This window comes from Ranitomeya variabilis, chromosome 1, assembly GCF_051348905.1.
Source record: "Ranitomeya variabilis isolate aRanVar5 chromosome 1, aRanVar5.hap1, whole genome shotgun sequence".
Taxonomy (NCBI): Eukaryota; Metazoa; Chordata; class Amphibia; order Anura; family Dendrobatidae; genus Ranitomeya; species Ranitomeya variabilis.
Genome location: NC_135232.1, coordinates 25,638,078 through 25,665,451, shown reverse-complemented (window position 1 = coordinate 25,665,451; position 27,374 = coordinate 25,638,078). Strand labels below are relative to the sequence as shown.

Genomic DNA, 27,374 nt, shown 5'->3' with positions numbered 1-27,374 from the left:
GACAAACCCAGCTCTGCTGCACTGCTGCTCACAGGATGGCCTCCCGACAAACCCAGCTCTGCTGCACTACTGCTGATAGGATGACCTCCCGGCAACCCAGCTCTGCTGCACTACTGCTGATAGGATGACCTCCCGGCAACCCAGCTCTGCTGCACTACTGCTGACAGGAAGACCTCCCGACAAACCCAGCTCTGCTGCACTACTGCTGACAGGATGGCCTCCCGACAAACCCAGCTCTGCTGCACTGCTGCTCACAGGATGGCCTCCCGACAAACCCAGCTCTGCTGCACTGCTGCTCACAGGATGACCTCCCGACAACCCAGCTCTGCTGCACTGCTGCTCACAGGATGGCCTCCCGACAAACCCAACTATGCTGCACTACTGCTGACAGGATGACCTCCCGACAAACCCAGCTCTGCTGCACTACTGCTGACAGGATGACCTCCCGACAAACCCAGCTCTGCTGCACTGCTGCTGCCAGGATGGCCTCCCGACAAACCCAGCTCTGCTGCGCTGCTGACAGGATGACCTCCCGACAACCCAGCTCTGCTGCACTGCTGCTGACAGGATGGCCTCCCTACAAACCCAGCTCTGCTGCACTGCTGCTGACAGGATGGCCTCCCTACAAACCCAGCTCTGCTGCACTGCTGCTGCCAGGATGGCTTCCCGACAAACCCAGCTCTGCTGCACTGCTGCTCACAGGATGACCTCACGACAAACCCAGCTCTGCTGCACTGCTGCTGACAGGAAGACCTCCCGACAAACCCAGCTCTGCTGCACTGCTGCTCACAGGATGACCTCCCGACAAACCCAGCTCTGCTGCACTGCTGCTGACAGGATGACCTCCTGACAAACCCAGCTCTGCTGCACTGCTGCTGACAGGATGACCTCCCGACAAACCCAGCACTGCTGCACTGCTGCTGACAGGATGACCTCCCGACAAACCCAGCTCTGCTGCACTGCTGCTGACAGGATGGCCTCCCGACAAACCCAGCTCTGCTGCACTGCTGCTCACAGGATGGCCTCCCGACAAACCCAGCTCTGCTGCACTGCTGCTCACAGGATGACCTCCCGACAACCCAGCTCTGCTGCACTGCTGCTCACAGGATGGCCTCCCGACAAACCCAACTATGCTGCACTACTGCTGACAGGATGACCTCCCGACAAACCCAGCTCTGCTGCACTACTGCTGACAGGATGACCTCCCGACAAACCCAGCTCTGCTGCACTGCTGCTGCCAGGATGGCCTCCCGACAAACCCAGCTCTGCTGCGCTGCTGACAGGATGACCTCCCGACAACCCAGCTCTGCTGCACTGCTGCTGACAGGATGGCCTCCCTACAAACCCAGCTCTGCTGCACTGCTGCTGACAGGATGGCCTCCCTACAAACCCAGCTCTGCTGCACTGCTGCTGCCAGGATGGCTTCCCGACAAACCCAGCTCTGCTGCACTGCTGCTCACAGGATGACCTCCCGACAAACCCAGCTCTGCTGCACTGCTGCTGACAGGATGACCTCCCGACAAACCCAGCTCTGCTGCACTGCTGCTCACAGGATGACCTCCCGACAAACCCAGCTCTGCTGCACTGCTGCTGACAGGATGACCTCCCGACAAACCCAGCTCTGCTGCACTGCTGCTGACAGGATGACCTCCCGACAAACCCAGCACTGCTGCACTGCTGCTGACAGGATGACCTCCCGACAAACCCAGCTCTGCTGCACTGCTGCTGACAGGATGGCCTCCCGACAAACCCAGCTCTGCTGCACTGCTGCTCACAGGATGACCTCCCGACAAACCCAGCTCTGCTGCACTGCTGCTGACAGGATGGCCTCCCGACAAACCCAGCTCTGCTGCACTGCTGCTGACAGGATGACCTCCTGACAAACCCAGCTCTGCTGCACTGCTGCTGACAGGATGGCCTCCCTACAAACCCAGCTCTGCTGCACTGCTGCTGACAGGATGGCCTCCCGACAAACCCAACTATGCTGCACTACTGCTGACAGGATGACCTCCCGACAAACCCAGCTCTGCTGCACTACTGCTGACAGGATGACCTCCCGACAAACCCAGCTCTGCTGCACTGCTGCTGCCAGGATGGCCTCCCGACAAACCCAGCTCTGCTGCGCTGCTGACAGGATGACCTCCCGACAACCCAGCTCTGCTGCACTGCTGCTGACAGGATGGCCTCCCTACAAACCCAGCTCTGCTGCACTGCTGCTGACAGGATGGCCTCCCTACAAACCCAGCTCTGCTGCACTGCTGCTGCCAGGATGGCTTCCCGACAAACCCAGCTCTGCTGCACTGCTGCTCACAGGATGACCTCCCGACAAACCCAGCTCTGCTGCACTGCTGCTGACAGGATGACCTCCCGACAAACCCAGCTCTGCTGCACTGCTGCTCACAGGATGACCTCCCGACAAACCCAGCTCTGCTGCACTGCTGCTGACAGGATGACCTCCCGACAAACCCAGCTCTGCTGCACTGCTGCTGACAGGATGACCTCCCGACAAACCCAGCACTGCTGCACTGCTGCTGACAGGATGACCTCCCGACAAACCCAGCTCTGCTGCACTGCTGCTGACAGGATGGCCTCCCGACAAACCCAGCTCTGCTGCACTGCTGCTCACAGGATGACCTCCCGACAAACCCAGCTCTGCTGCACTGCTGCTGACAGGATGGCCTCCCGACAAACCCAGCTCTGCTGCACTGCTGCTGACAGGATGACCTCCCGACAAACCCAGCTCTGCTGCACTGCTGCTGACAGGATGGCCTCCCTACAAACCCAGCTCTGCTGCACTGCTGCTGACAGGATGGCCTCCCTACAAACCCAGCTCTGCTGCACTGCTGCTGACAGGATGGCTTCTCTTCACCTTCTGCTTTTTCTGTTTTCTCGTTCTCATGGGAATCAGTTTCTGTCCTCTACAAGTGTCACATGTCGCCCCGCTGCTTCTTAATGTCACTTATTTTAGTTTTCTTCCCAACTACAAGATTATTATTTTATTGTCTTTCCTATTGAGAAAAATCATCATTATCCAGATAAACCTTTCTGGAACTTGGGAAAGCTGGGTGACTGCCTTTCCCCCAGACATCGATAATAGTAGAATATTTATTTATTTATTTTGATTTTTTATTTACCAAGGGAGAAATATTGGAAAACTGCAAACTCTTAGGCTATGCTTCCGAAGTGAGTTTTTGATGTTGCAGCTTTTCTGCACCCATTAAGTGAAATGGATTGTTAGCATTTTGTTTTAATACTTAAAGGTACAGCAGCCCAGTAATAATAAGGGGGGGTTCTGTGGAGACCCTGGAGGGCAGGAGCATTCCCAGTGAGAGCAACCCAGTAATAATAAGGGGGAGGGGGTGATATGGAGACCCTGGAGGGCAGGTCAGTAGTGTGAGGTGTGCAGCAGCAACAGCAGCATTCCCAGTGACAGCGGCATTCCCAGTAACAGCAGCATTCCCAGTGACAGCAGCATTCCCAGTGTCAGCGGCATTCCCAGTGTCAGTGGCATTCCCAGTGACAGCGGCATTCCCAGTAACAGCAGCATTCCCAGTGACAGCAGCATTCCCAGTGTCAGCGGCATTCCCAGTGTCAGCGGCATTCCCAGTGACAGCAGCATTCCCAGTGACAGCAGCATTCCCAGTGACAGCGGCATTCCCAGTGACAGCAGCATTCCCAGTGACAGCGGCATTCCCAGTGACAGCAGCCCAGTAATAATAAGGGGAGGGGGTGATATGGAGACCCTGGAGGGCAGGTCAGTAGTGTGAGGTGTGCAGCAGCAACAGCAGCATTCCCAGTGACAGCGGCATTCCCAGTAACAGCAGCATTCCCAGTGACAGCAGCATTCCCAGTGTCAGCGGCATTCCCAGTGACAGCGGCATTCCCAGTAACAGCAGCATTCCCAGTGACAGCAGCATTCCCAGTGTCAGCGGCATTCCCAGTGTCAGCGGCATTCCCAGTGACAGCGGCATTCCCAGTGACAGCGGCATTCCCAGTGACAGCAGCATTCCCAGTGACAGCGGCATTCCCAGTGACAGCAGCCCAGTAATAATAAGGGGAGGGGGTGATATGGAGACCCTGGAGGGCAGGACAGTAGTGTGAGGTGTGCAGCAGCAGCGGCATTCCCAGTGACAGCGGCATTCCCAGTGACAGCGGCATTCCCAGTGACAGCAGCCCAGTAATAATAAGGGGAGGGGGTGCTGTGCAGACCCTGGAGGGCAGGACAGTAGTGTGAGGTGTGCAGCAGCTCAGCCTCCTCAGCAGTGACATCAGTGCTGCCAATCACACCATTGGGGAGGGAGCAGACCTCACCCCTCTTGAGTAACTTCAGCGGAGGAAACTTAGAGCAGAAGCTCAGAAGTGTGCAGCAGCAGCAGCTCCGGCAGGAGAGCATGGCAGCCCAGTGACAGCAGCCCAGGCTGTGCCCCCCAGAGCGCCTGCACCCACCATGCCCGGACTGCCAGGCTGAGGAGCCCCCCGAGCTGGATGTAACCATGTACCCAGAGGAGAACCTGACCACCGGCGCCCCCAATGCCACCCTGCTGCCGCTGGGCAGCCCCAGTGCCGGCCGGCCCCCCACCATCCCGGCCGTCATGTTCCTCCTGGGGGTGGTGGGGAACCTGATCGCCATCGTGGTCCTGTGCAAGTCCCGCAAGGAGCAGAAGGAGACCACGTTCTACACGCTGGTGTGCGGCCTGGCGCTCACCGACCTGCTGGGCACCTGCCTGGTGAGCCCGGTCACCATCGCCACCTACCTGCAGAGCCGCTGGCCGGGCGGGGACGCGCTGTGTGAGTACACCTCGTTCATCCTGCTGTTCTTCGGGCTGTCCGGCCTCAGCATCATCTGCGCCATGTCCGTGGAGCGCTACCTGGCCATCAACCATGCCTACTTCTACAGCCACTACGTGGACAAGCGGCTGGCGGGGCTCACCCTGTGCGCCATCTACGCGTCCAACGTGCTGTTCTGCGCGCTGCCCAGCATGGGCCTGGGCCGCTCCACCCTGCAGTACCCGCACACCTGGTGCTTCATCGACTGGCGGAGCAACGTGTCCACCCAGGCCGCCTACTCCTACATGTACGCCGGCTTCAGCTCCTTCCTCATCCTGGTCACCGTGCTCTTCAACGTGCTGGTGTGCGCCGCGCTCATCCGCATGCACCGGCAGTTCGTGCGCAGGACCTCGCTGGGCACCGACACCCGCATCACCGACTTCAGGAGGCGGCGGAGCTTCCGCAGGATGGCGGGGGTCGAGATCCAGATGGTGATGGTGCTGGTGGTCACCTCCGTGGTGATCCTCATCTGCTCCAGCCCCCTGGTGGTGAGTGCGGCGGTGGGGAATGCCGGGGGGCCCGGGGTAGTGCCCAGCAATAATGATGCCAGGGTAGTGCCCAGCAATAATGATGCCAGGGTAGTGCCCAGCAATAATAATGCCAGGGTAGTGCCCAGCAATAATAATGCCAGGGTGCCCTGTATAATGCCCTGTATGGTGCCCAGCAATAATAATGCCTGTGTGTCCTGTAGTAATAATGCCAGGGTGCCCAGCAATAATAATGTCAGTGTGCCCAGCAATAATAATGCCAGTGTGCCCAGCAATAATAATGCCGGGGTGCCCTGTATAATGCCCTGTATGGTGCCCGTGCCCAGCAATAATAATGCCTGTGTGTCCTGTAGTAATAATGCCAGGGTGCCCAGCAATAATAATGTCGGTGTGCCCAGCAATAATAATGCCAGTGTGCCCAGCAATAATAATGCCAGTGTGCCCAGCAATAATAATGTCAGTGTGTCCTGTAGTAATAATGCCAGAATGCCCTGTACAGTGCCCATGCCCAGCAATAATGATGCCGGGGTGCCCAGCAATAATAATGCCAGTGTGCCCAGCAATAATAATGTCAGTCTGCCCAGCAATAATAATGCCAGGGTGCCCACCAATAATAATGCCAGGGTGCCCAGCAATAATGCCAGGGTGGCCAGCAATAATAATGTCAATGTGCCCAGCAATAATAATGCCGGGGTGCCCTGAACAGTGCCTTGTAATAATAATGCCAGTGTGCCCTATATTGATAATGCCAGTGTGCCCTCTAATAATGCCAGTGCGCCCTGTATAATGCCCTGTAATAATGATGCCAGTGTGCCCTGTAATAATAATGCCCTGTATGGTGCCCGTGCTCAGCAATAATAATGCCTGTGTGTCCTGTAGTAATAATGCCAGAATGCCCTGTACAGTGCCCATGCCCAGCAATAATGATGCCAATGTGCCCAGTAATACTGCCTCTGCACCCTGCAATAGTACCAGTATGCCCAGCAATACTAATGCCCCTGTGCCCTGTAATAATAATGCCAATCTGCCCTGTATAGTGCTCTGTAATAACGCCCCTGCACCCTGTAATAGTGCCAGTATGTCCAGCAATAATAATGTCAGTGTGCCCTGCAGTAAGAATGCACTATGTGACCAGCAGTAATATCTGTGTGCCCAGCAGTAATATCCGTGTGCCCAGCAGTAATATCCGTGTGCCCAGCAGTAATATCTGTGTGCCCGGCAGTAATATCTGTGTGCCCAGCAGTAATATCAGTGTGCCCAGCAGTAATATCCGTGTGCCCAGCAGTAATATCTGTGTGCCCGGCAGTAATATCAGTGTGCCCAGCAGTAATATCTGTGTGCCCAGCAGTAATGCTCTTGGTATTCCCGTCCTTCCTCACATTGGATCCCTCTATTACTTTGCTTTCCTTTCTCATTCCGTCCCATTGTGTTTTCCTCTTCTCCCCCCCCCCTCCCCCCTCACTCTGGATCTTTTTGTTCTTTCTCTCCATTGTTTTGTTCTTCTTCCCATATTGGATCGTTCTCTTCGTTCTCCGCATTCTTTCTTTGTGTTTTTACTCCCTGTCACTGGATCTTTCTGTTCTTCCTCCTTCACACTTTATGTTTTGTTCCTTATCCTGCTCCTTCTGTTCTTCCTGAACAATTTATCCTTTCATTCCTCAGGTTGGATCTTTCTATTCTTGATCCTGCAGGTTTTATCTTCCTGTTCTTTCCTGATAATGTTTCCTGTTCTCCTCACACTGGATCTCACTGTTCTTTTTTACATTGTATCATTTTTTCTCAGTCTTTGCTCTCTTTGCTCATTGTATCATTCTGTTGTACAATTACTCTGCATCTTATTGTCATTCCCTCTCTTTATGTCTTTATATTCTTCCATTTTGTATCTTTCTTATTCTTTCTCTCATTGTAGCTTTCTGTTCTTCATTCACATTGTATCTCTGTTGTTCCCTCACTTTATATCTTTCTTTTCCTTTCTCACACTGGGTCTTTCTGTTATTTCGTCACTTTAAATCTTTATGTTCTTCCCTCACTTTGTTTCTTTCTATTCTTTCATCACTTTATCTGTCTAGTCTTCCATCATATTGGATCTTTCTGTTCTTCCATCACTTTGTATCTCTCTGTTCTTCCATCACTTTGTATCTTTCTTTTCTTCCCTCAGATTGGATCCTTCTGTTCTTCCATCACTTTGTATCTTTCTTTTCTTCCCTCAGATTGGATCTTTCTGTTGTTCCTTCACTTTGTATCTTTCTGTTCTTCCATCACTTTGTATCTTTCTGTTCTTCCATCACTTTGTATCTTTCTGTTCTTCCATCACTTTGTATCTCTCTGTTCTTCCATCACTTTGTATCTTTCTTTTCTTCCCTCAGATTGGATCCTTCTTGTTCTTCCATCACTTTGTATCTTTCTTTTCTTCCCTCAGATTGGATCTTTCTGTTCTTCCATCACTTTGTATCTTTCTGTTCTTCCTTCACTTTGTCTCTTTCTGTTCTTCCTTCACATTGGATCTTTCTGTTCTTCCATCACTTTGTATCTTTCTGTTCTTCCATCACTTTGTATCTCTCTGTTCTTCCATCACTTTGTATGTTTCTGTTCTTCCTTCACTTTGTATCTTTCTGTTTTTCCATCACTTTGTCTCTTTCTGTTCTTCCGTCACACTGGATCTTTCTGTTCTTCCTTCACTTTGTCTCTTTCTATTCTTCCATCACTTTGTCTCTTTCTGTTCTTCCTTCACATTGGATCTTTCTGTTCTTCCTTCACTTTGTCTCTTTCTGTTCTTCCTTCACATTGGATCTTTCTGTTCTTCCTTCACATTGGATCTTTCTGTTCTTCCTTCACTTTGTCTCTTTCTGTTCTTCCTTCACATTGGATCTTTCTGTTCTTCCTTCACTTTGTCTCTTTCTGTTCTTCCTTCACTTTGTCTCTTTCTGTTCTTCCTTCACTTTGTATCTTTCTGTTTTTCCATCACTTTGTCTCTTTCTGTTCTTCCGTCACACTGGATCTTTCTGTTCTTCCTTCACTTTGTCTCTTTCTATTCTTCCATCACTTTGTCTCTTTCTGTTCTTCCTTCACATTGGATCTTTCTGTTCTTCCTTCACTTTGTCTCTTTCTGTTCTTCCTTCACATTGGATCTTTCTGTTCTTCCTTCACATTGGATCTTTCTGTTCTTCCTTCACTTTGTCTCTTTTTGTTCTTCCTTCACATTGGATCTTTCTGTTCTTCCTTCACTTTGTCTCTTTCTGTTCTTCCTTCACATTGGATCTTTCTGTTCTTCCTTCACTTTGTCTCTTTCTGTTCTTCCTTCACTTTGTCTCTTTCTGTTCTTCCGTCACCCTGGATCTTTCTGTTCCTGCTCCTTCACCTTCTTTCTGTCCTTTCCTCCACTCTTGATAAGCTATCAGCAGCCTCAGATATAGTAATAGTCAGTGTGTATCTGCTGGGGTGAAGTCTGGATAGTACACTGTCCTGTATACATAGGCGTCTGTGGGGCAGTATATATCCGTCCAGCACGTATGTGGCAGTTTTTTCCCTTTTTTACACTATATATCTAGTATTTGAGCTCTTGTACTTTTCCAAACAGCAGGAAACTCTAAGAAATGACATAGTAATTAGTAGTGAGCGTCAGTGGCAGATGGCACCAACCCTACAGGTACAGACTTGGGCCCCGGGCACACGTGGCGTCAGTTCAGCTGCAGGAAATCGTTTAACCCCTTTGCTGCCAGTAGACTGTACATAAAATGCTGCAGGTGTACCAGAATCATATCCGTCGTCCACTACGAGTTCTGCACTTCTACATTTCTATGTCCTGACAGTTACTGTAATTTGTCTGAAGGACTAAAGCAGAGGAATGCCCCCTGTAAAGTGGGCAGCACTACAAGTCTCAGCATGCGCTGACAGGCTGGGCTTTTTTTCACCTTCACATGAGATTTTGGCAACATTCACCTCCGGCATTTATAGATTGCAAGTCTCAGCAGAAATGTATAAGAGGTTCTCATCAAAATGGCAAGGTGCGGCGTGGCATGGGGTGGCATGGTCGGGTGTGAGGTGTAGTGTGTGTAAGAAGGCAGATTTTCCACTCAGGACTCCAGGAAAGCTGGGTGACATTGACTTTATGACTTTTCCTTGCGCTATTCTGAGTATTGGAGAAACTCCATGAATCTTCACCTAGGCTTCAATTCACACTAAAATCCTAAAAACGTCATCACCTCACTGAGCCGACTGCCAGGTCAGAGTCAGTTTACACTTAAACCTGCTGCATCTGCGCTACAATCCTCCTGGTGGTTGCATGCTATCTCTACGACCATCAGAGTCTTTCTATAATTCGGTTGAGTAGTTAAAGGGATGTGATTGTTTTGGTTACAAAACAGCGCCACCCTTGTGTACTGGCTGTGTTGGGTATTGCAAGTCAGTCTCCTTTCATCAGACAGAACGTTTCATTTTCAGAGTCGGTGTGCGTAACACACTCAGATCTGCTACACCTGTACACACCAAAGCGTCACAATAATGCAGCTGCTGAGGCCACATTGGAATACATTGTACACACGCTGCTTTTGATGGAACCTAAATGAATAACTACACCCCAGGGGCCACGACGAGCCCCATGGCGGTACCCCGACATGAACTTTGGACATAAACTTTGGAAATTTTTGAAAGTTTTAGTGACTTTGAAAAGTCATCGTGACCGAACTGGGAATTTAATTAAGGCAACATTTAATAGCTGGATTATTTGGAAAATGATGTCCTAGTCTGAACTGAGATTTGCGGATGATGAGGGTTATCCAAGGAAGAAAAAGTCAAACTGGCTTCTCCTGTTGGTGAAGGGCCATAACCTGTTTTGAACTGATTTCCTTGTCCTTCTGGTTCTTCAGCGCCAACTTATTCCACCCCCCATACAGATGACAGGAGGGGGGAAGGGAGTCTGGGATATCGCAAATAGTAGGAAGGAGATGTGGAAAGAAAGCCACGATCAATGTCCATGATCCTCCTGTAATGTATCCCGAGCCCAAAAATGCCTATAGAGGCTTAAAAGGGTTCTCTGCTTTTTTGGAGTTGGGACCTCCAGTGATCAGGTGTGATCGGTGGGAAACCTGGCAATGTGTTTAGTTTTCCTGCACTGCCCCTAGAGGGCAAATGGAGTATTACACCGCGTCCATTGGGTCCTATGGAGGGAGAAGCTCTTCATAAACTTCTCTCCAGAAATCTGGCATATTGCAGAACTTTCCGGTAGTTATTTCATCCTCCCGTTTTGTATTACTAATTATCTCTAGTGCAGATATTAATAGACCTGATTGTAAATGGCCGAGGGGCCAAAAACTCTTCCAATTCCGCAATTTCCCCTAAATTGTCAGGATAATTTCATCCAGGCCGTCCGCACAATGCGCTCATTCATTCTGTATGTGTCTCGTGTGTGCGCGCCATTGTTACGTGCTTTCTCGTACACCACAGAGCGCCGTCCTGTGCCAAGGCCTCATTATTTACCCCCTTGCGGTGCCAGGTCCTTCCACATCCAACATGCATGGCTCGTAATGCCGTGACCCCATTATAGGAGGGCGTGGGGCGATCTGGTGAAAAATAATAAACAGAAAGGTCAGGAATATAATGAAATTGGCACCGGAGGGGACAAATGGCGACAATTCATTAGGAGTCTTCAGGTCGTAGGCCGGACTCGGAGGTTGAGTCACATCAGCATTTTTTGCCGTTGAGTCTTCACCCGTTAAGAAAATAAAAGCTTGAAAATGTTTAGGAGTCATGACAACAAGTGCAAAAATGTGAGCGCCCTGGAGGATGTGCGCTCCGCTCCGGCCATTACTGCTGCCGGGAGAGGAATTAGTCGTGAAGCCTTCCATCCTTCTCTGTAGGCTTGTGCCGTAATTATGGCGCCTGACACCAAGTCTAATTATCACCGGGTTACTAAAAGCCGCTACAATGGGGTCTAGAGAACAGTCGTCTCCAGTCAGTAACCCCCCAAAAACATTCAGTATTGACCAAGGATGGCAACACCTGTCCACCACTCTCTGATGGGCTTCATAGCAGGGCGGTCTGCCGGCGGGCGGTCAGCCGGCTGGACCTATGTGCCAGAATAGGGACCAGTGCTACGTGTGCGGTTCCTGCTGTGGCACAACGGGGATGCCGTGGCCACCGTGTAATATTACAACAATGCCCAAAAAAGGTTTTCCCTACGGCGATTGACTGGCTTCGTAGACTTAATTGTAGACTATGAACTAGAGATATGGGCAATAATCGGCGGCTGGCGGACCGCTTCCCACGTGACGGCATCCGCGGCTCCTCTTCTGATTAGCCGGCCTGGCGCAACCTCATCGGACCCTTAGATTGATGCCTGTGATGCCGGCAGACTAATAAATGTGGAAGGTTCCGGGAATGATACAATGTATCAGTTTTTTCCCCGGAATGTTCTCTTAAGTTGACGACTGTTCTAATCGTGTCATCTCTCATATCTGACATTAGTAGAAATGACCCGACCATTGGAAAGTCATTGACACAACTGACGGTTCTCAGGTGGACGGTGACCCCGTCGCCCCCCATGTACAGTGGTGGCTCTGCGGTGTTCAGCCCTGTGGTGCATGAAGGACAGACCAGATCCGCTCAGGACGATCAGGTTGGATAAGTATCTGGAAGAAATGTCAGGAATGACTGACCTGCTGCACTTGGCCAGGCACAAGAGGCTAAAAATAGAGCCAGGGGGTCATCAGTCCACAGCCCGAGGGGGCCGCCATACCATTGTGTAACATTGTAGCATTTGTAGAATTTCTGACTGGAAGGAAAACTCAGCATCAAAAATGCAGATATTTCATGTAGTATATGGTCATACAGTGCTGAATAATAAACCCTAAGCAGTATTTGTGCCACCATACACTGCAGAGGAATGTACCGGACATAACAGCAGAAATACACAAAACTAAATACTGCAAGATAGTGCTGAAAGAACACTTGTGTATTGTGCTCTTATAATACCACCATAAACTGCTCAAATAATACCACCCTATAGTGCTAATGTATTATCACCATACTATGCCAAAATAATACCACCATAAAGTGCTCATGTATTACCGCCATACTATGCCTAAATAATACCACCATACAGTGCTCATGTATTACCGCCATACTATGCCGAAATAATACCACCATACAGTGCTCATGTATTACCGCCATAATATGCCCAAATAATACCACCATAAAGTGCTCATGTATTACCACCCTATACTGCTCATGTATTACCACCCTATACTGCTAATGTATTACCACCATACAGTGTTCATGTATTACCGCCATATTATGTCAAAATAGTACCACCATATAATGCCCAAATTATCCCACCGTACAATATCCAAATAATACCATTATAAAGGGCTCAGCTAACACCACCATACAGTGCTCATGTAATACCACCATACAGTGCCTAAATAATACCACCATACAGTGTTAACACATTACTGCTATACAGTGCCAAAACAATATCACCATATGTTACCACTATATAGTACTGAAATAATATCACCAGGAATTGAATAAAGTACCGTATACCTCCACGCAGTGAGTAAATAATACCAATATACAGTGCTCATTCTGTGGTAATGCCGCCATCCAGCAAGCAATGTAATAGCGCCATAGAAGGCCTGTGTACCAGGATAGCGGTATACCTGTGCGCTCGTATGCCCGCTATGTTTTTATGCGGTTTTATATCCCTATAGTCTCGTGTCCCACCATGTAAAGTAATAGTAGAAACATTGCTGCGCTGGCAAATATTAACCCATGCGGTGATAAGCGTGGCCTCCAGGGATAAGGGGCACGTTGTGGCGGCACAATAACTGATGATGGGGGCTGTGTAGGCGGGCGTGGGGCCCGGGCAGCTGTGTCAATTTGTTTTTGGTTACCTTGTGACCCTGTTTAACCCTCCGACGGCTGGACGGGACGGAGGCCGACCAATGGGATGTATAATATTAATCACTTAAAGGAATGCTCCTCCGGGGAGAAGTGTCATGGCTAGGGGGGGGGGGGGGGGGCAGAGACTTCCTGTGTCAGGCCCCGCCCCCTAGGAATGATACATTGTAACCATTTTCTGGGCGTGTGCCATTTATAAAGGGGTCTTCTCATCTGGTAGAGGGGCATCAGGACCCATCGGCCACCAGCTGTCTGCACCCCCTCTAGGTAAACCCCTTTAAAGCAGAACTCCGCTGCAGTGACGGAATCCTCATCCTTCATCACTAGGACATAGGGTAGCGGAATCCATGTTTTCCTCGCTTCCCATCCCCCGCCATGCGTTCTGCAAGCTGCGTTCATTTTTCCCATTTCCCAGCATGCACCTGACTTCCTGTCTTGGTGACCACCTGCCCCCTCCATGCGGCTGTGGCTCCTGAATGGTCACACATTGCAGATTTACACCAGTTATCGGGGGGAGGGGAAAAACGCACCACGGCCGCAACGTGTGAACACCACCCAAGTGCTATGTTCAGGAGCAGAGCCCGGGCAGGGAGGGGATGGGCCCCTGAGTGTTGGGGGCCCCTTTTAGATTTTGCATTGGGGCACTGGAGCTGTGGTTCTATCTTGTTACCAGGATTTACAGCAGCTCCAACGTTTGTGCCCCCGGAGCTCATCACTGTGCGCTACTGCTCCAGCCTGTGGCTGATAACAGAGGACAATAGCAACATGGAGTAAATGGACACCAGATGGATTTTGTAGGAGTGCTGAGTGTGTCATATGCTGTATAATAGAGAGGATGTAGCAGAGCTGAGTGTGTCATATGCTGTATAATAGATAGAATGTAGCAGAGCTGAGTGTGTCATATGCTGTATAATAGATAGAATGTAGCAGAGCTGAGTGTGTCATATGCTGTATAATAGAGAGAATGTAGCAGAGCCGAGTGTGTCATATGCTGTATAATAGATAGAATGTAGCAGAGCTGAGTGTGTCATATGCTGTATAATAGAGAGAATGTAGCAGAGCCGAGTGTGTCATATGCTGTATAATAGAGAGAATGTAGCAGAGCTGAGTGTGTCATATGCTGTATAATAGAGAGAATGTAGCAGAGCCGAGTGTGTCATATGCTGTATAATAGAGAGAATGTAGCAGAGCTGAGTGTGTCATATGGTGTATAATAGAGAGAATGTAGCAGAGCCGAGTGTGTCATATGCTGTATAATAGAGAGGATGTAGCAGAGCTGAGTGTGTCATATGCTGTATAATAGATAGAATGTAGCAGAGCCGAGTGTGTCATATGCTGTATAATAGAGAGAATGTAGAGAGCTGAGTGTGTCATATGGTGTATAATAGAGAGAATGTAGCAGAGCCGAGTGTGTCATATGCTGTATAATAGAGAGGATGTAGCAGAGCTGAGTGTGTCATATGCTGTATAATAGATAGAATGTAGCAGAGCTGAGTGTGTCATATGCTGTATAATAGATAGAATGTAGCAGAGCTGAGTGTGTCATATGCTGTATAATAGATAGAATGTAGCAGAGCTGAGTGTGTCATATGCTGTATAATAGATAGAATGTAGCAGAGCTGAGTGTGTCATATGCTGTATAATAGAGAGAATGTAGCAGAGCCGAGTGTGTCATATGCTGTATAATAGAGAGGATGTAGCAGAGCTGAGTGTGTCATATGCTGTATAATAGATAGAATGTAGCAGAGCTGAGTGTGTCATATGCTGTATAATAGATAGAATGTAGCAGAGCTGAGTGTGTCATATGCTGTATAATAGAGAGAATGTAGCAGGGCTGAGTGTGTCATATGCTGTATAATAGAGAGAATGTAGCAGAGCCGAGTGTGTCATATGCTGTATAATAGAGAGAATGTAGCAGAGCCGAGTGTGTCATATGCTGTATAATAGAGAGAATGTAGAGAGCTGAGTGTGTCATATACTGTATAATAGAGAGAATGCAGCAGAGCTGAGTGTCATATGCTGTATAAGAATAGAAAGAATGTAGCAGAGCCGAGTGTGTCATATGCTGTATAATAGAGAGAATGTAGCAGAGCTGAGTGTGTCATATGCTGTATAATAGAGAGAATGCAGCAGGGCTGAGTGTGTCATATGTTGTATAATAGAGAGAATGCAGCAGAGCTGAGTGTGTCATATACTGTATAATAGAGAGAATGTAGCAGAGCTGAGTGTGTCATATGGTGTATAATAGAGAGAATGCAGCAGAGCATTAGACCAACCTGCAGTCCTATGTAAGAGTCACATTATAACACCACACTAAGCAGTGCCTAATGACCTCCTCAGCCCTGCTGCGTTTGGTAAACCCGCCAGACGTGTATTAGTGGGGTCTTCAGTGCATTTAATGACAGGCAGAAAACCAGATTGGACTTTTGAGCTTCCTGCATTTCTGGAAATGAGCCCCTGGCATCTGCGAGGAAATTGGATTTGTGTTGCTGTCTGCCGGGTCTCATCTGCTTTAGAAGATACTTTTTATTGCAGGTTCAGTGTCTGCGGCCCGATGATACACAGGGACCTGTTCGGTGTAGCAGAGCTGAGTTTGTCACTTTCTCCGTGCACTGTGTATCACTCACACATTGCGATAACTCAGTGAACTAAAGGGGAACTCATCCATCGTCTCCCCACATCGTCATATTCACTTTCAGGCCTCGTTCACACTCTGCACAGTTGGTGCGGTTTTTCTGCACGCAGAATCCAGCGTTTTACACAAGCAGTGCAGTGGATGCGTTTTACACATGCTGCTTTTTTCGTGTACAATCCGTGCGGAAATCGGATTTTCTTGATTTTTTTTTTTTTTACGTCTGGATTCGGTCAATTTCTGCTGTTAAAAAAGTGCAGATTTCACATTCGGCTCTGCTACATCCGCATTATTGGCTTCGCTCTCATTGCTGCGTTATCAGGTTACATTACTCTTCCGCCATATATGCTGCGTGTAATGGAGACTGCGGGCGATACCCGTCAGCTGCACACGGACAATATTGGGTGGAGGACAATGACGGATTTTACTTGTGTTTGTTTTCTTGGCGTCTTGCAGACACTACACCCTGTTATATAAAAAAAAAGGATCAGCAAAAGCTGCCACCTGTTGGCCACCCTGCACATGACGGCCACTACTGCTGACTATGGAAGTTTTTCAACTTTTGTGAAAATACAACTTCAACTTTAAGCCTTTGGTTGTGATGGCATGCTGGGAGTTGTAGTGGCAGAAGAAGCCACAGGTTGGTTTTCCAATTCTGGAAATCATAGGTTTCTCCAGACCGCAGCATGCCTATTTATCTTGCAGAAACTCGAGCCTCCACAAGATAAATCTCACCAATACAATGTATTGGACACGTTGGTTCCTCACGGTTCAGTGATCACATGCAGAATCACCTGCGTTCAAAAGCCGGCAGCGCTTTGGACACAACAAACATGTGCTGCGCAAATGCGTTGCCGATTACTGACCGTGGGAACGTAACCTAAAACAACTTTGCAAATAGTTTTGATTTATAATATCTAACCGTTTTGCGTACGCAGCTCCAGTGCACTCTTATGTGTCTCCATAGTTGTGCAGATTACACCACTACTACCTTCCCTCTGTGTTGTCTTCTTTAGTCAGTAGAGAGAGCGCAGAATAGCAGAACAGCTGCATCCGACTACATTGGGATTGCTTGTAGTCTGTAGTCATGGAGACACATTGCCACTATATACACAAATGGATTTTTTTAATGAGGATTATTTGCAAAGTTGCTTTATCTTTCATTTTAGATGCATTGGAATAGTAAAAAAAATGTCAGAAAGTAGATAGACATAGACTTTAATAAGAAATCCTTGGGGTACCGCGATGGGATCGCAGGGGACGCCTCGGATGTGCAGCATATATCAGCATTGTAGCTGATATTTTGGAGCTCAAGTTTCTATGTTGCTTTTTTCATCACTGGAGTTTTTAGAAGTCGCTGAGACAAAAAGACAGAAAAGTATCCAACCATAGGGGGCCAGACGAGCAGGTGGCGGAGGTGCCATGGCTTCATCCAGCCATAGGGGGCAGGACGAGCTGGCGGCTACTGTGTGATAGCTTCATCCACCCATAGGGGCAGATAACAGATAGCTGGTGATTTGAGGAGTGGATACCCTTTATAGTCAGTGGAACCTTCTAATAGGAGGATTCGCCAGGTAGACCACCCAGATATTGCTCTCAGGGTTCATTTCTGGACTGTAAGTTCTACAAAGCACCAGTGTCCTTGTTGTGAACCGTGCCCTGGTCCAGCAGGTCACTTCTGCCTCATATGCACTCATAATGGAGAAACTGTGGATGGGTCAGGAGAGGCGGCAGACATAGTGATTGTTAGACCTTCTCTTCTAAAAATAAGCTGCTCCATGACCATCAGTCACTTTTCTGTCATCCTACCTTACGTGGGACTTTCGTTCGTTTTCCACGAGCTCTGATGATCCAGGATCTTCAATTAGAGAAGTGTCTCATAAGTGTGATCACGGCTGATCGCCATCTTCTCTGGAGAGACCCCGATTCTTGGCCTGAGGTTCCTTACAGGTCAGCACCGTATGTGATTTGGCTTAGAAACATCCGCGGTGCACAAAGGAGCTAATGATGGTTGAGTTGATCAGTGAGGATCAGCCGAGAGAAGGTTCATCCCAGGTCCGTCTAGTTCAACCAAGAAAAAGAATAAGCGAGTCCAGGTCAGACCATGGCAGACGCTCTGAGACTTTCGTGTGGGAACTCATTGGTTCTGTTAGTTCTTGTGATAAAGATGATACAATCAGTTATTCTTGTGAAATGTAAATATAATAAAAGTCAGGTCAATGTCAGTCAGCAGCCAACGAGGAAGTAGCACCTCCTAAGTCAATATGCCATAAAGACATTTCATAAGGTGCCCACAGATAGCGGTTAGCTGAGTGCGTGTTTGGCTGAAAGCTATCCCTCCTGACCCCATATACATGCATGCTCATCTCAGCCAAGCTATCCCTCCTGACCCCCATACACATGTATGCTCATCTCGGCCAACAGCTATCCCTCCTGACCCCCCATACACATGCATGCTCATCTAGGCCAACATCTATCCCTCCCGACCCCCCATACACATGCATGCTCATCTAGGCCAAGATCTATCCCTCCTGACTACCCCTACACATGCATGCTCATCTAGGCCAACATCTATCCCTCCAGACCCCCCATACACATGCATGCTCACCTCGGCCAACATCTATCCCTCCCGACCCCCCCATACACATGCATGCTCATCTCGGCCAACATCTATCCCTCCAGACCCCCCATACACATGCATGTTCAACTCCGCCAACAGCTAGATGATTGATGTCCATTCCAGTCCATAAGTTGTGCCTGTTTTTGCTGTTTGGTCCCATTCACTTCACTTGAGATAACCTGCAATACCAAAAAATGAGCAGTGAACCAGAGTGGCGCTGTTTCCCTCCCAAGAAAAAAAATCAGACCCTAATCTCCATTTTAGGACAACCCCTTTAATCTTTGTCAACTTCTTAAGTATTGAGTTCTCCTCGTGCGAGTCCCGAGTTGTACATCGTTCTACTTGACTTCTAGACTCCACCACAAGTACATCAGTCTGTGTCTGGTATTTCTTAGCCTACGTTTCATTCCATTCTTCTATATTTAGATGTCAGACATAATTTCCATTTAGTTAAAAAGGTGATATTGTTCCAGCTCCGAAGAATAATTGGCATGTTTTGTCTAGCAGATGGTCATGGCTGTTGCCAGTCATTATTCTAGAAGCATCCATATGAAGTGGTCAGGATGTAGACATGTTGTATGTTGAGTCTTTGCACTCTTACATGTCACAGTGGTTTCATACCTCCTGGTTAAATATAAAGACCTACTCCATCTTACGTGTTCCTTCAAATTCCATTCCTGTTCCATCTGATCTCAATAATCCAGAGCCAGAAACTTTGTAACTTACTTTGCTTTAAGCAATGACTAATTGTGTCCTTCTCCTTTCTCGTGCAGGTACGGATTTTCATCAACCAGCTCTATCAACCACCGGTGGAGAAGGACATAGCAAGCAACCTGGACCTGAAGGCCATCAGACTTGCATCAATCAATCCCATCTTGGATCCATGGATTTATATCCTCCTAAGGAAGACTGTACTTAGCAAAGTCATTGAAAAGATCAAGTGTCTATTCTGCCGGATCGGCAGCGGCAGGAGGCCACACTCCGCAGGAAGCTTCAATTGCACGGATGGAAAAAGAGCCTCTTCGGTTCTTTCAAGTCATTCTCCATCTTTTGTATGCAGAGAGCTCAGAGAAGTTAGCTCTACGTCCCAGACTTTACTCTATCCTCTTGAACTGAGCGATAGCTTCAGGAGCAGCACAGTTTTACCTGGGGCTACTATGCCTATAAATCTTCCAGGAGCTCCAGATAGGACGTTACGTGGTTCTGACCAGTCTGTGTCCTCTCAGGGTCCAGATTCTGAGAAAGTACTGTTAGTAAACGAGACCCAGCCAAGACAGAACAGCACTTCATCTAAGGGAAACCCACTTCACGTCACTTTTCCCAATGAGACCTTGAATGTATCAGAGAAATGTATCTAGGACTTTCAGGTTGTCCGCGTTGGACATTTAGATCTTGGTGACTATGATGAGACCCAAACACAATGTTCCAGTTACTTCAAGACAGTGTCTTGGTATGGGAGCCTCTGTTATCCATCACAAGGTACATATCAGTCAGAAATCTGATGGTTCCCGACAAATTGTAAACCAGAGATGGTGTGCCATCGGTGGTCTTTACCAACAGGTGTTGGGTTGTCTGGCACCACTGACTACTCCATTAGCACTTTCGATGAACATATCCACCATTGGTGGCTGATTTGGAGGAGACTAAATGATCAATTCTAAGACTATTGACACTTTCCAATTTGTCTCCTCCTCGATGATGAATGTCCATGTGTCTAGCTAAGCTTTAACAAATGTGAATTTTTAATAGATGACTATGTATGTATTTGGGATTTTTAATGTACCGTATTTATTGTCTTCTCCGTGAGAAGGTTTTTAGATTCTAAATGTTTAGCTAAAAGAAAGAAAAAGCAAATATTCTAATTTTTGTAAGAGTATTGCTTGACAGCTTTTATTACTGTCCCTCCCAACAAAATAAGGTTTTGCACTAAATTGTGACACTTTGTTTGGCAGCAATTGATATTTAAGGCTAGTGGTGGAGTTTGTGTACGTCAACGATGCGAAAGAATACAATATCTTTGTTCCAGAGTGAGGAATTGACGTAAGATCAATAAAACCATAAAAACTCAACATTACTAGTCATGGTAGACATGATAGATTGACTAGTAACCACTTCTCAGAGGGTCTCCTGTAGTAAAAATAGAGCCCTAGACTCAACCACCCAAAAAAGTTTGTAGGGTATTCGATTTCAACGTTCGCGTTCAGTCAGCGATATCCAATAATAAAGTGGTTGCCTGATGTTAAACAAGCCCTTCGTTGCCCTCTTAAGGTACGTTTACATAGTAGGGGGGTCTCCTAACTAGGATTGACCTCTATTATCTTCAGTAGCGATCATCTAGAAGCCAAACTCATGGCTCTTGGAGAACTTCAGAATCCTTTCGAAGCAGTGGAAATCCACCGATTTCATTGCTTCCCAGTAGTGGTACCCTTTTGATCAGTTGCATACTTATCCAACCCCAAAGAACCCTCAAAACAGGTACTTTTGGGCATTTTGGGACCTTTATGGAAGTTCTGTTGAAGGGACAGCTGGCACCACATTACAAGTCTACGGGACCAAGCAGATAGTTTTATATGAGAGTTATGGAATTATTCATCCCCACCAAAAAGTCTTATAAGTATTTATGGTGTCCGCTCCATTTATGATCCATGGGAAATTTGTTAAAATAGATAAATATCAGGGAAGAACTTTTCAACAATGGATTATGTTGTGCCGGTTGTGTGTGAGAATATCCTTACATTGCTGAGCATTGTGCCTGTGTACACAAAAATGCTGATATGTGATGTTAATAGATATATTAATTTATAATTGTGTTATCCACTAATTATGTACAGGTTGGAATTACTGTCCGAGTACAATCAGTGGCTCATGTGTCACAGTCAGAGAATATCCTAAGTCAGTGACTGACAATGCTGATTAACAACATTCAACCCAATTACACAAGCACTGCCGTACAAGAGACTGACTCTAGGTGAGGCACAGACTTGTTTAGGTCCCATAGAATAGAAGATACCTTCTATCATTGGAGTCAGTGCCCACACACCGCCATATGCAAAGTTTTCCACCAACATTCCACCAGTTGCACAGAGCTTTCCCTATCCATGTGCCGTCCACTCCGTGTAACATTTCCGGCCTCATGTCCATTGACTATTTTTGCATTTTGAGTTGACAGATTACTCTATGTACCCTTCCAACCGTGCCTAATGCCAATCCTGGCCCAAACCTTTATAGAGGATTTATCCGATTGCAGCACTTACCAATTGTGGTTGACACATTTGATAAATCCTGTCCAGAAGGAATGTCATCACCGAGCATGTTCCGTTGCTTTCCGTGGCCATGTGAATTGCTTTATTGTAATTGCATTCTGAATGTGTATTCGTCAAAAACCCCTTTTATCGACCAATAGTTTGTTTTATGGGGTGGGGAAGGTGGATCACAATAAAATAATTATTGTTGAAATCATCACTTTTTTGCTTGCAAGGACTCATTTAAAAAATTTTTAACCGTGTTTCAAAAAGTTACCAACTTTACAGTTTAGAATGTTGGAAACCTGTACACTACCAACGAAACGTGTACCAACCAAGAGACGAGTGAGCGGAGAAGTCATCCTTTTCTGAAAGTTGTCCCTTATTTGAAGAGTTGGGAGAAGTCAACCTTTTCTGAAAGTTGTCGCTTATTTGAGGGGTTGGGAGAAGTCAACATTTTCTGAAAGTTGTTACTTATTTGAGGGTTGGGAGAAGTCAACCTTTTCTGAAAGTTGTCCCTTATTCGAGAGGTTGGGAGAAGTCAACCTTTTCTGAAAGTTGTTCCTTATTTGAGGGGTTGGGAAAAGTCAACCTTTTCTGAAAGTTGTCCCTTATTTCAGGGGTTGGGAACCTTTTCTGAAAACTGTCCCTTATTTGAGGGGTTGGGAGAAGTCAACCTTTTCTGAAAATTGTCCCTTATTTGAGGGGTTGGGAGAAGTCAACCTTTTCTGAAAGTTGTCCATTATTTTAGGGATTGGGAGAGGAGTGAACCTTTTCTGAAAGTTGTTCCTTATATGAGGTGTTGGGAACCTTTTTTGAAAGTTGTCCCTTATTTGAGGGCTTGGGAGAAGTCAACCTTTTCTGAAAGTTGTCCCTTATTTGAGGGGTTGGGAACCTTTTCTGAAAGTTGTCCCTTATTTCAGGGGTTGGGAACCTTTTCTGAAAACTGACCCTTATTTGAGGGGTTGGGAGAAGTCAACCTTTTCTGAAAATTGTCCCTTATTTGAGGGGTTGGGAGAAGTCAACCTTTTCTGAAAGTTGTCCATTATTTTAGGGATTGGGAGAGGAGGCAACCTTTTCTGAAAGTTGTGCCTTATTTGAGGGGTCGGGAACCTTTTCTGAAAGTCGTCCCTTATTTCAGGGGTTGAAAACCTTTTCTGAAAATTGTCCCTTATTTGAGGGGTTTGGGGAAGTCAACCTTTTCTGAAAGTTGTCCCTTATTTCAGGGTTGGGAGCAGACATCTGAATCTTCACTCTAGTGTACAAGCAACTATGAGTAGGCAGTACGACTCGGAGAGAAGCACTGGCTCTCACGATGGGACTTCAAAGATGTGTGTGCAATGTTACATTCCATTATATGGCAAGAGAAAGCAGGTAAAACGTATACAAAAATAAGGTTTGTAATTGTGATACTTTAGGGGTTCAAATATGTGTCTTGTGGCCGGCGTCACCATGTATAAATGAATGTGAGCATTAACCCGAATCATAATAACTGGACAAACATAGTATCAAGAAAAGGAAACCTCCATCAAACTTGGGGTCTACACGTCTCCAAGTCTTGGCTGCATCAAGTCCATCTGAAAGCAAATCTGAAGGATCATTTCCCCAAAGTATTTCATGTGAAGTTCCAAAACTGGAAGTAAAAAGAAGAACAGAATTGTTCCCAGCAGGGTCAGAAGTTATGAAAAGTGCTTAGGAGTGTAACTATAGCGTGTGCAGGAGTGGCCACCACACCCTGGACCTGGTGCCTGAAAACAGCCACTCTTCTACAATGACTCCAGTATTGATATGTAGGAGGAACTCCAGACCGGTGGCCGTCAGTGGAAATTACTGCTGTGTATCTGCCCTTTTGGATCAGTCCTCTCTATACAGTATGCCTTGCTTTGTAGTGTCCCCAATAAGGACCCCCGTACCAACCAGCCAAGCTCTGATCGCTGCTGCTATCACTCAAATGCTACTGACAATATCTGACTTCATTTAAAGGGAATCTGTCCCCAGGTTGTTCGGGTGAGAGCAAAATAATGTATAATGGGCAGAGAGCCTGATTCCAGCGATGTGTCACTGAACAGAACATTCAAAACATTGTATGTACCACAAAATGGTTTCAATAAAAACGCAGCTCAATTAATGGAAAAATAAAAGAAAGTTACGAGTCTCCGAAAATTCTATCGCAAAACAAATCTTTTTTGTTTTTTACAAAGTTCTGATATTTTTCGAATAATAAATTAAACAAAAAAATCTCTAAACAAGTTTGATATCTCCAGTATTGTTTCGACTTGACAACGTTGCCAGGTCATTTTTATCGTTCTGTACACATTTTCCCTGATCAGTGCTGGTGTGTAATGTCCTCCATGCTGCTCCTGCTTTCTTATAAGTGTTTTATCTTACTCCAGTGTTGGAATCACAGTTACACTGCTCGGTACCGCTGTATAAAGTTTTCTATGCTGCTCCTTTCTAATAAGTGTTTTATCTAACACGAGTGCTGGAATCACAGTTACACTGCTCGATATAGCTGTATAACGTTTTCCATGCTGCTCCTGCTAAATAAGTGTTTTATCTAACTCCAGTGCTGGAATCACAGCTACACTGCTTGGTACAGCTGTGTAAAGTCATTCATGCTGCTGCAGCTTTCTAATATGTGTTTTATTTAACTCTAGAGCTGGAATCACAGCTACACTGCTTGGTACGGCTGCATACAGTCCTCCATGCTGCTCCTCCTTTCTAATAAGTGTTTTAGCTAACTCTAGTGCTGGAATCACAGCTACATTGCTCGGTACTGCTGCTTAAAATCCTCCATGCTGCTGCTACTTGTGAACATGTGCTACATAGAGAGAGAAGAGCAGGAATCCCTCATGCTCTGTGTGCTACACATGGGAGACATAATAGCAACTAGACTGCATTTGTTAGCTCAGAAACATATTTATGGCCACTGTTACCATGTTATTGCGGGCAGACGTTGCCAATAATGCTTGGCATGAATGGTGAGAATATTCCTGGACACATGGTAATTATATCACGTATAATAATAATCACTGCATAGTAGATAGGCAGCCCCATATATGAAGGTGACAGGTGACACCGCCCCCGCGCCGGATGTCTTCTGCCCTCTACGTCTTGTATTGATGGGTTTTCAAGACGAGTGGAAAACAAATGAAACACGACGTGTCGGATCAATAGGCAGAACATTGAAAATCTGTCAGGCGGCAGCAGATGGTCCGCTCGCCACGGCCGGCCGGGTGTTTGAACAAGTCTATTATATGTCAATCAGAGATAGAAAAGGCAAAGGCTCCAACAGAAAGAATAACAGCAATGGCGAAAGTAGAAGGGCGGACTATTGTACGGGTCTCATCCCTGCGGTTACCATAGAGCGCTTGTGTTGGTACACGGAACATTTCTTTTATCTTCTGCGGACGGATCATTGACAGACGCAGAGGAATCATCGCACTTTTCCATCTCTGCTCGAAATAGGTCATTCCAGCTATCAATCGAAGACTTATACGTCGGTCATACAACTTCCATACAATTCCCGAGCCGTATCCAACAGGCGGAAAAGAAGAAACATAGGCGGGAAGTGCACATTGTCACAGTGAATGGTTCCCAATCTGAACTCAATCCCGTCAAGGCCAACTTTACATTTTTTCTCACCTTCTTTAACTTTTTTATTTTTCGGCACAAGTTTAAGTTTTGAATAACATCAATTACTTTACCATATTATGTACTGAGAAACTGTAAACTCCCAAGTGCGACCTAATGGAGAAAAAAAATACAATTGCGCCATTGTTTTTTGTGTTTCATTTCTATGACGAGATAAAACACTTACCAGAAAGCAGCAGCAGTATGAGCGACAGTATATAGAAATATGAGCAGTGTAGCTGTGAATTTAACTTTTGGGAAATATGGACGCTTACCAGAAAGCAGCAGCAGTATGAGGGTCATTGTACAAAAATATGAGCAGCATAGCTGTGAATCCAGCTCTTGGGAAATATGAACACGTAGCAGAAAGCAGCAGCATGAGGGACATTATACAGAAATATAAGCAGTGTAACTGTGAATTCAGCTCTTTGGAAATATGGACACTTACCAGAAAGCAGCAGCAGTATGAGGGAGATTATACAGAAATATAAGCAGCATAACTGTGAATCCATCTCTGGGGAAATATGGACACTTACCAGAAAGCAGCAGCAGTATGAGGGACATTATACAGAAATATAAGCAGCGTAACTGTGAATCCAGCTCTTGGGAAATATGGACACTTAACAGAAAGCAGCAGCAGTATGAGTGACATTATACAGAAATATAAGCAGCATAACTATGAATCCATCTCTGGGGAAATATGGACACTTAACAGAAAGCAGCAGCAGTATGAGGGACATTATACAGAAATATAAGCAGTGTAACTGTGAATCCAGCTCTTGGGAAATATGAACACTTACCGAAAAGCTGCAGCAGTATGAGGGACATTATACAGAAATATAAGCAGTGTAACTGTGAATCCAGCTCTTAGGAAATATTTACACTTACCAGAAAGCAGTCCATTATACAGCTGTATTGAGCAATGCAATTGTAAATCTAACTCTGGAGTGAGAAAAATAATACTAGAAAGCAGAAGCATTGTTTTTCTGTTTAGTCACTCTGTTCCTTTTTGATCTCTCCCCCATAGACTTTAATGAGCAGCTGTAATCTGATCCCCCAATGAGCTGGCAGTTCATCTTGATTTAAGCAGGACAGATTTTTTTCAGACTACATAATGAGCAGGGGGGAGATGTGGCTCATAAGTGGAAAAAGAATCATATTTATCTAAGGTATATTAGTCTGTTTAACCCCGAATAAGCTGTAAAGTACCAGGAATGGGAAGTCTCACCTCATTCCAGCAGGGCTCGGGACGCTGGACCCTGACTCCGACTATAACACCGATTTTAGCCTTTCCCCCCTGTCACCAGGTACTTGTATCGAACACTTACTGGTTTCGTCCCTTGGCCCATATTCTCGTTATGACTTTCTAGCTCCTTTACATTTTTCGCGTCCATCTGCGTCAAACTAGTTTTGGTTGAGAATCTGCTTCTCTGGTGAAAACCATGAAGTGTCGCTGGGTCAGGATTACGGGAACATCACTCATATTGCTTTTTTTATTGACTGATGTATATCAAAGTAGTATGGGGTGCGAGTCTGTGCTAGAAAGGGGGAAATAATAAAAAAATATATCCCACATAAACCTATAGAAGAGCTGTGGAAATAATGATGTCACATGAATGAGAGATTTTGGCAGTCGCTCCCACATGAACAATGGTGTCTACGGTGAGATGATCCCTTTAAATGTACTCCCATCAGCTCCCGCTTCCTTATCTATTGGCACGGTCCACCCATGCAGTATTTATAGCCGCATCGATCTTATGGGAGATAGGAGGAAACGCGGAGTAAATCATTTGTGCAATTCTCTCTCCAGGACGCACATAATTTGCCATTAATAAAGAAGACGTCGTTCCTCATGTTTTCTCGATCAATCTGGAGTCTACGAGAACCCAGATACCAATGTAAACATTTACCTTATAGGATTTCTCGGTGTCGGCGAGATTCCTGCGGAGTCAGTGTATACAGAGAAGGGCGATTGTCTCAGCACGGACTCGTGTATATGTTATACGTGTAACAGCGCTTACGTCATCAGTTGAGTT

General features: G+C 46.6%; 1 protein-coding gene across 1 annotated transcript; it reads left to right on the top strand.

Moving 5' to 3' along the window:
* The first annotated feature begins 4,342 nt into the window (after positions 1-4,342).
* PTGER4 (prostaglandin E receptor 4) lies at positions 4,343-21,919 on the top strand. Its single transcript, XM_077281448.1, has 2 exons — positions 4,343-5,315; positions 19,237-21,919. The coding sequence occupies exons 1-2, from the start codon at positions 4,494-4,496 to the stop codon at positions 19,819-19,821; spliced, it is 1,407 nt and encodes a 468-aa protein (XP_077137563.1). The 5' UTR covers positions 4,343-4,493; the 3' UTR covers positions 19,822-21,919.
* Positions 21,920-27,374: the final 5,455 nt, after the last annotated feature.

Excerpts from the sequence above, each read along its gene's own strand:
- PTGER4 (XM_077281448.1), top strand. The coding sequence starts at position 4,494 with ATGTACCCAGAGGAGAACCTGACCACCGGCGCCCCCAATGCCACCCTG. Across the intron at positions 5,316-19,236 it reads TCTGCTCCAGCCCCCTGGTG|GTACGGATTTTCATCAACCA; the intron begins GTGAGTGCGGCG and ends TTTCTCGTGCAG.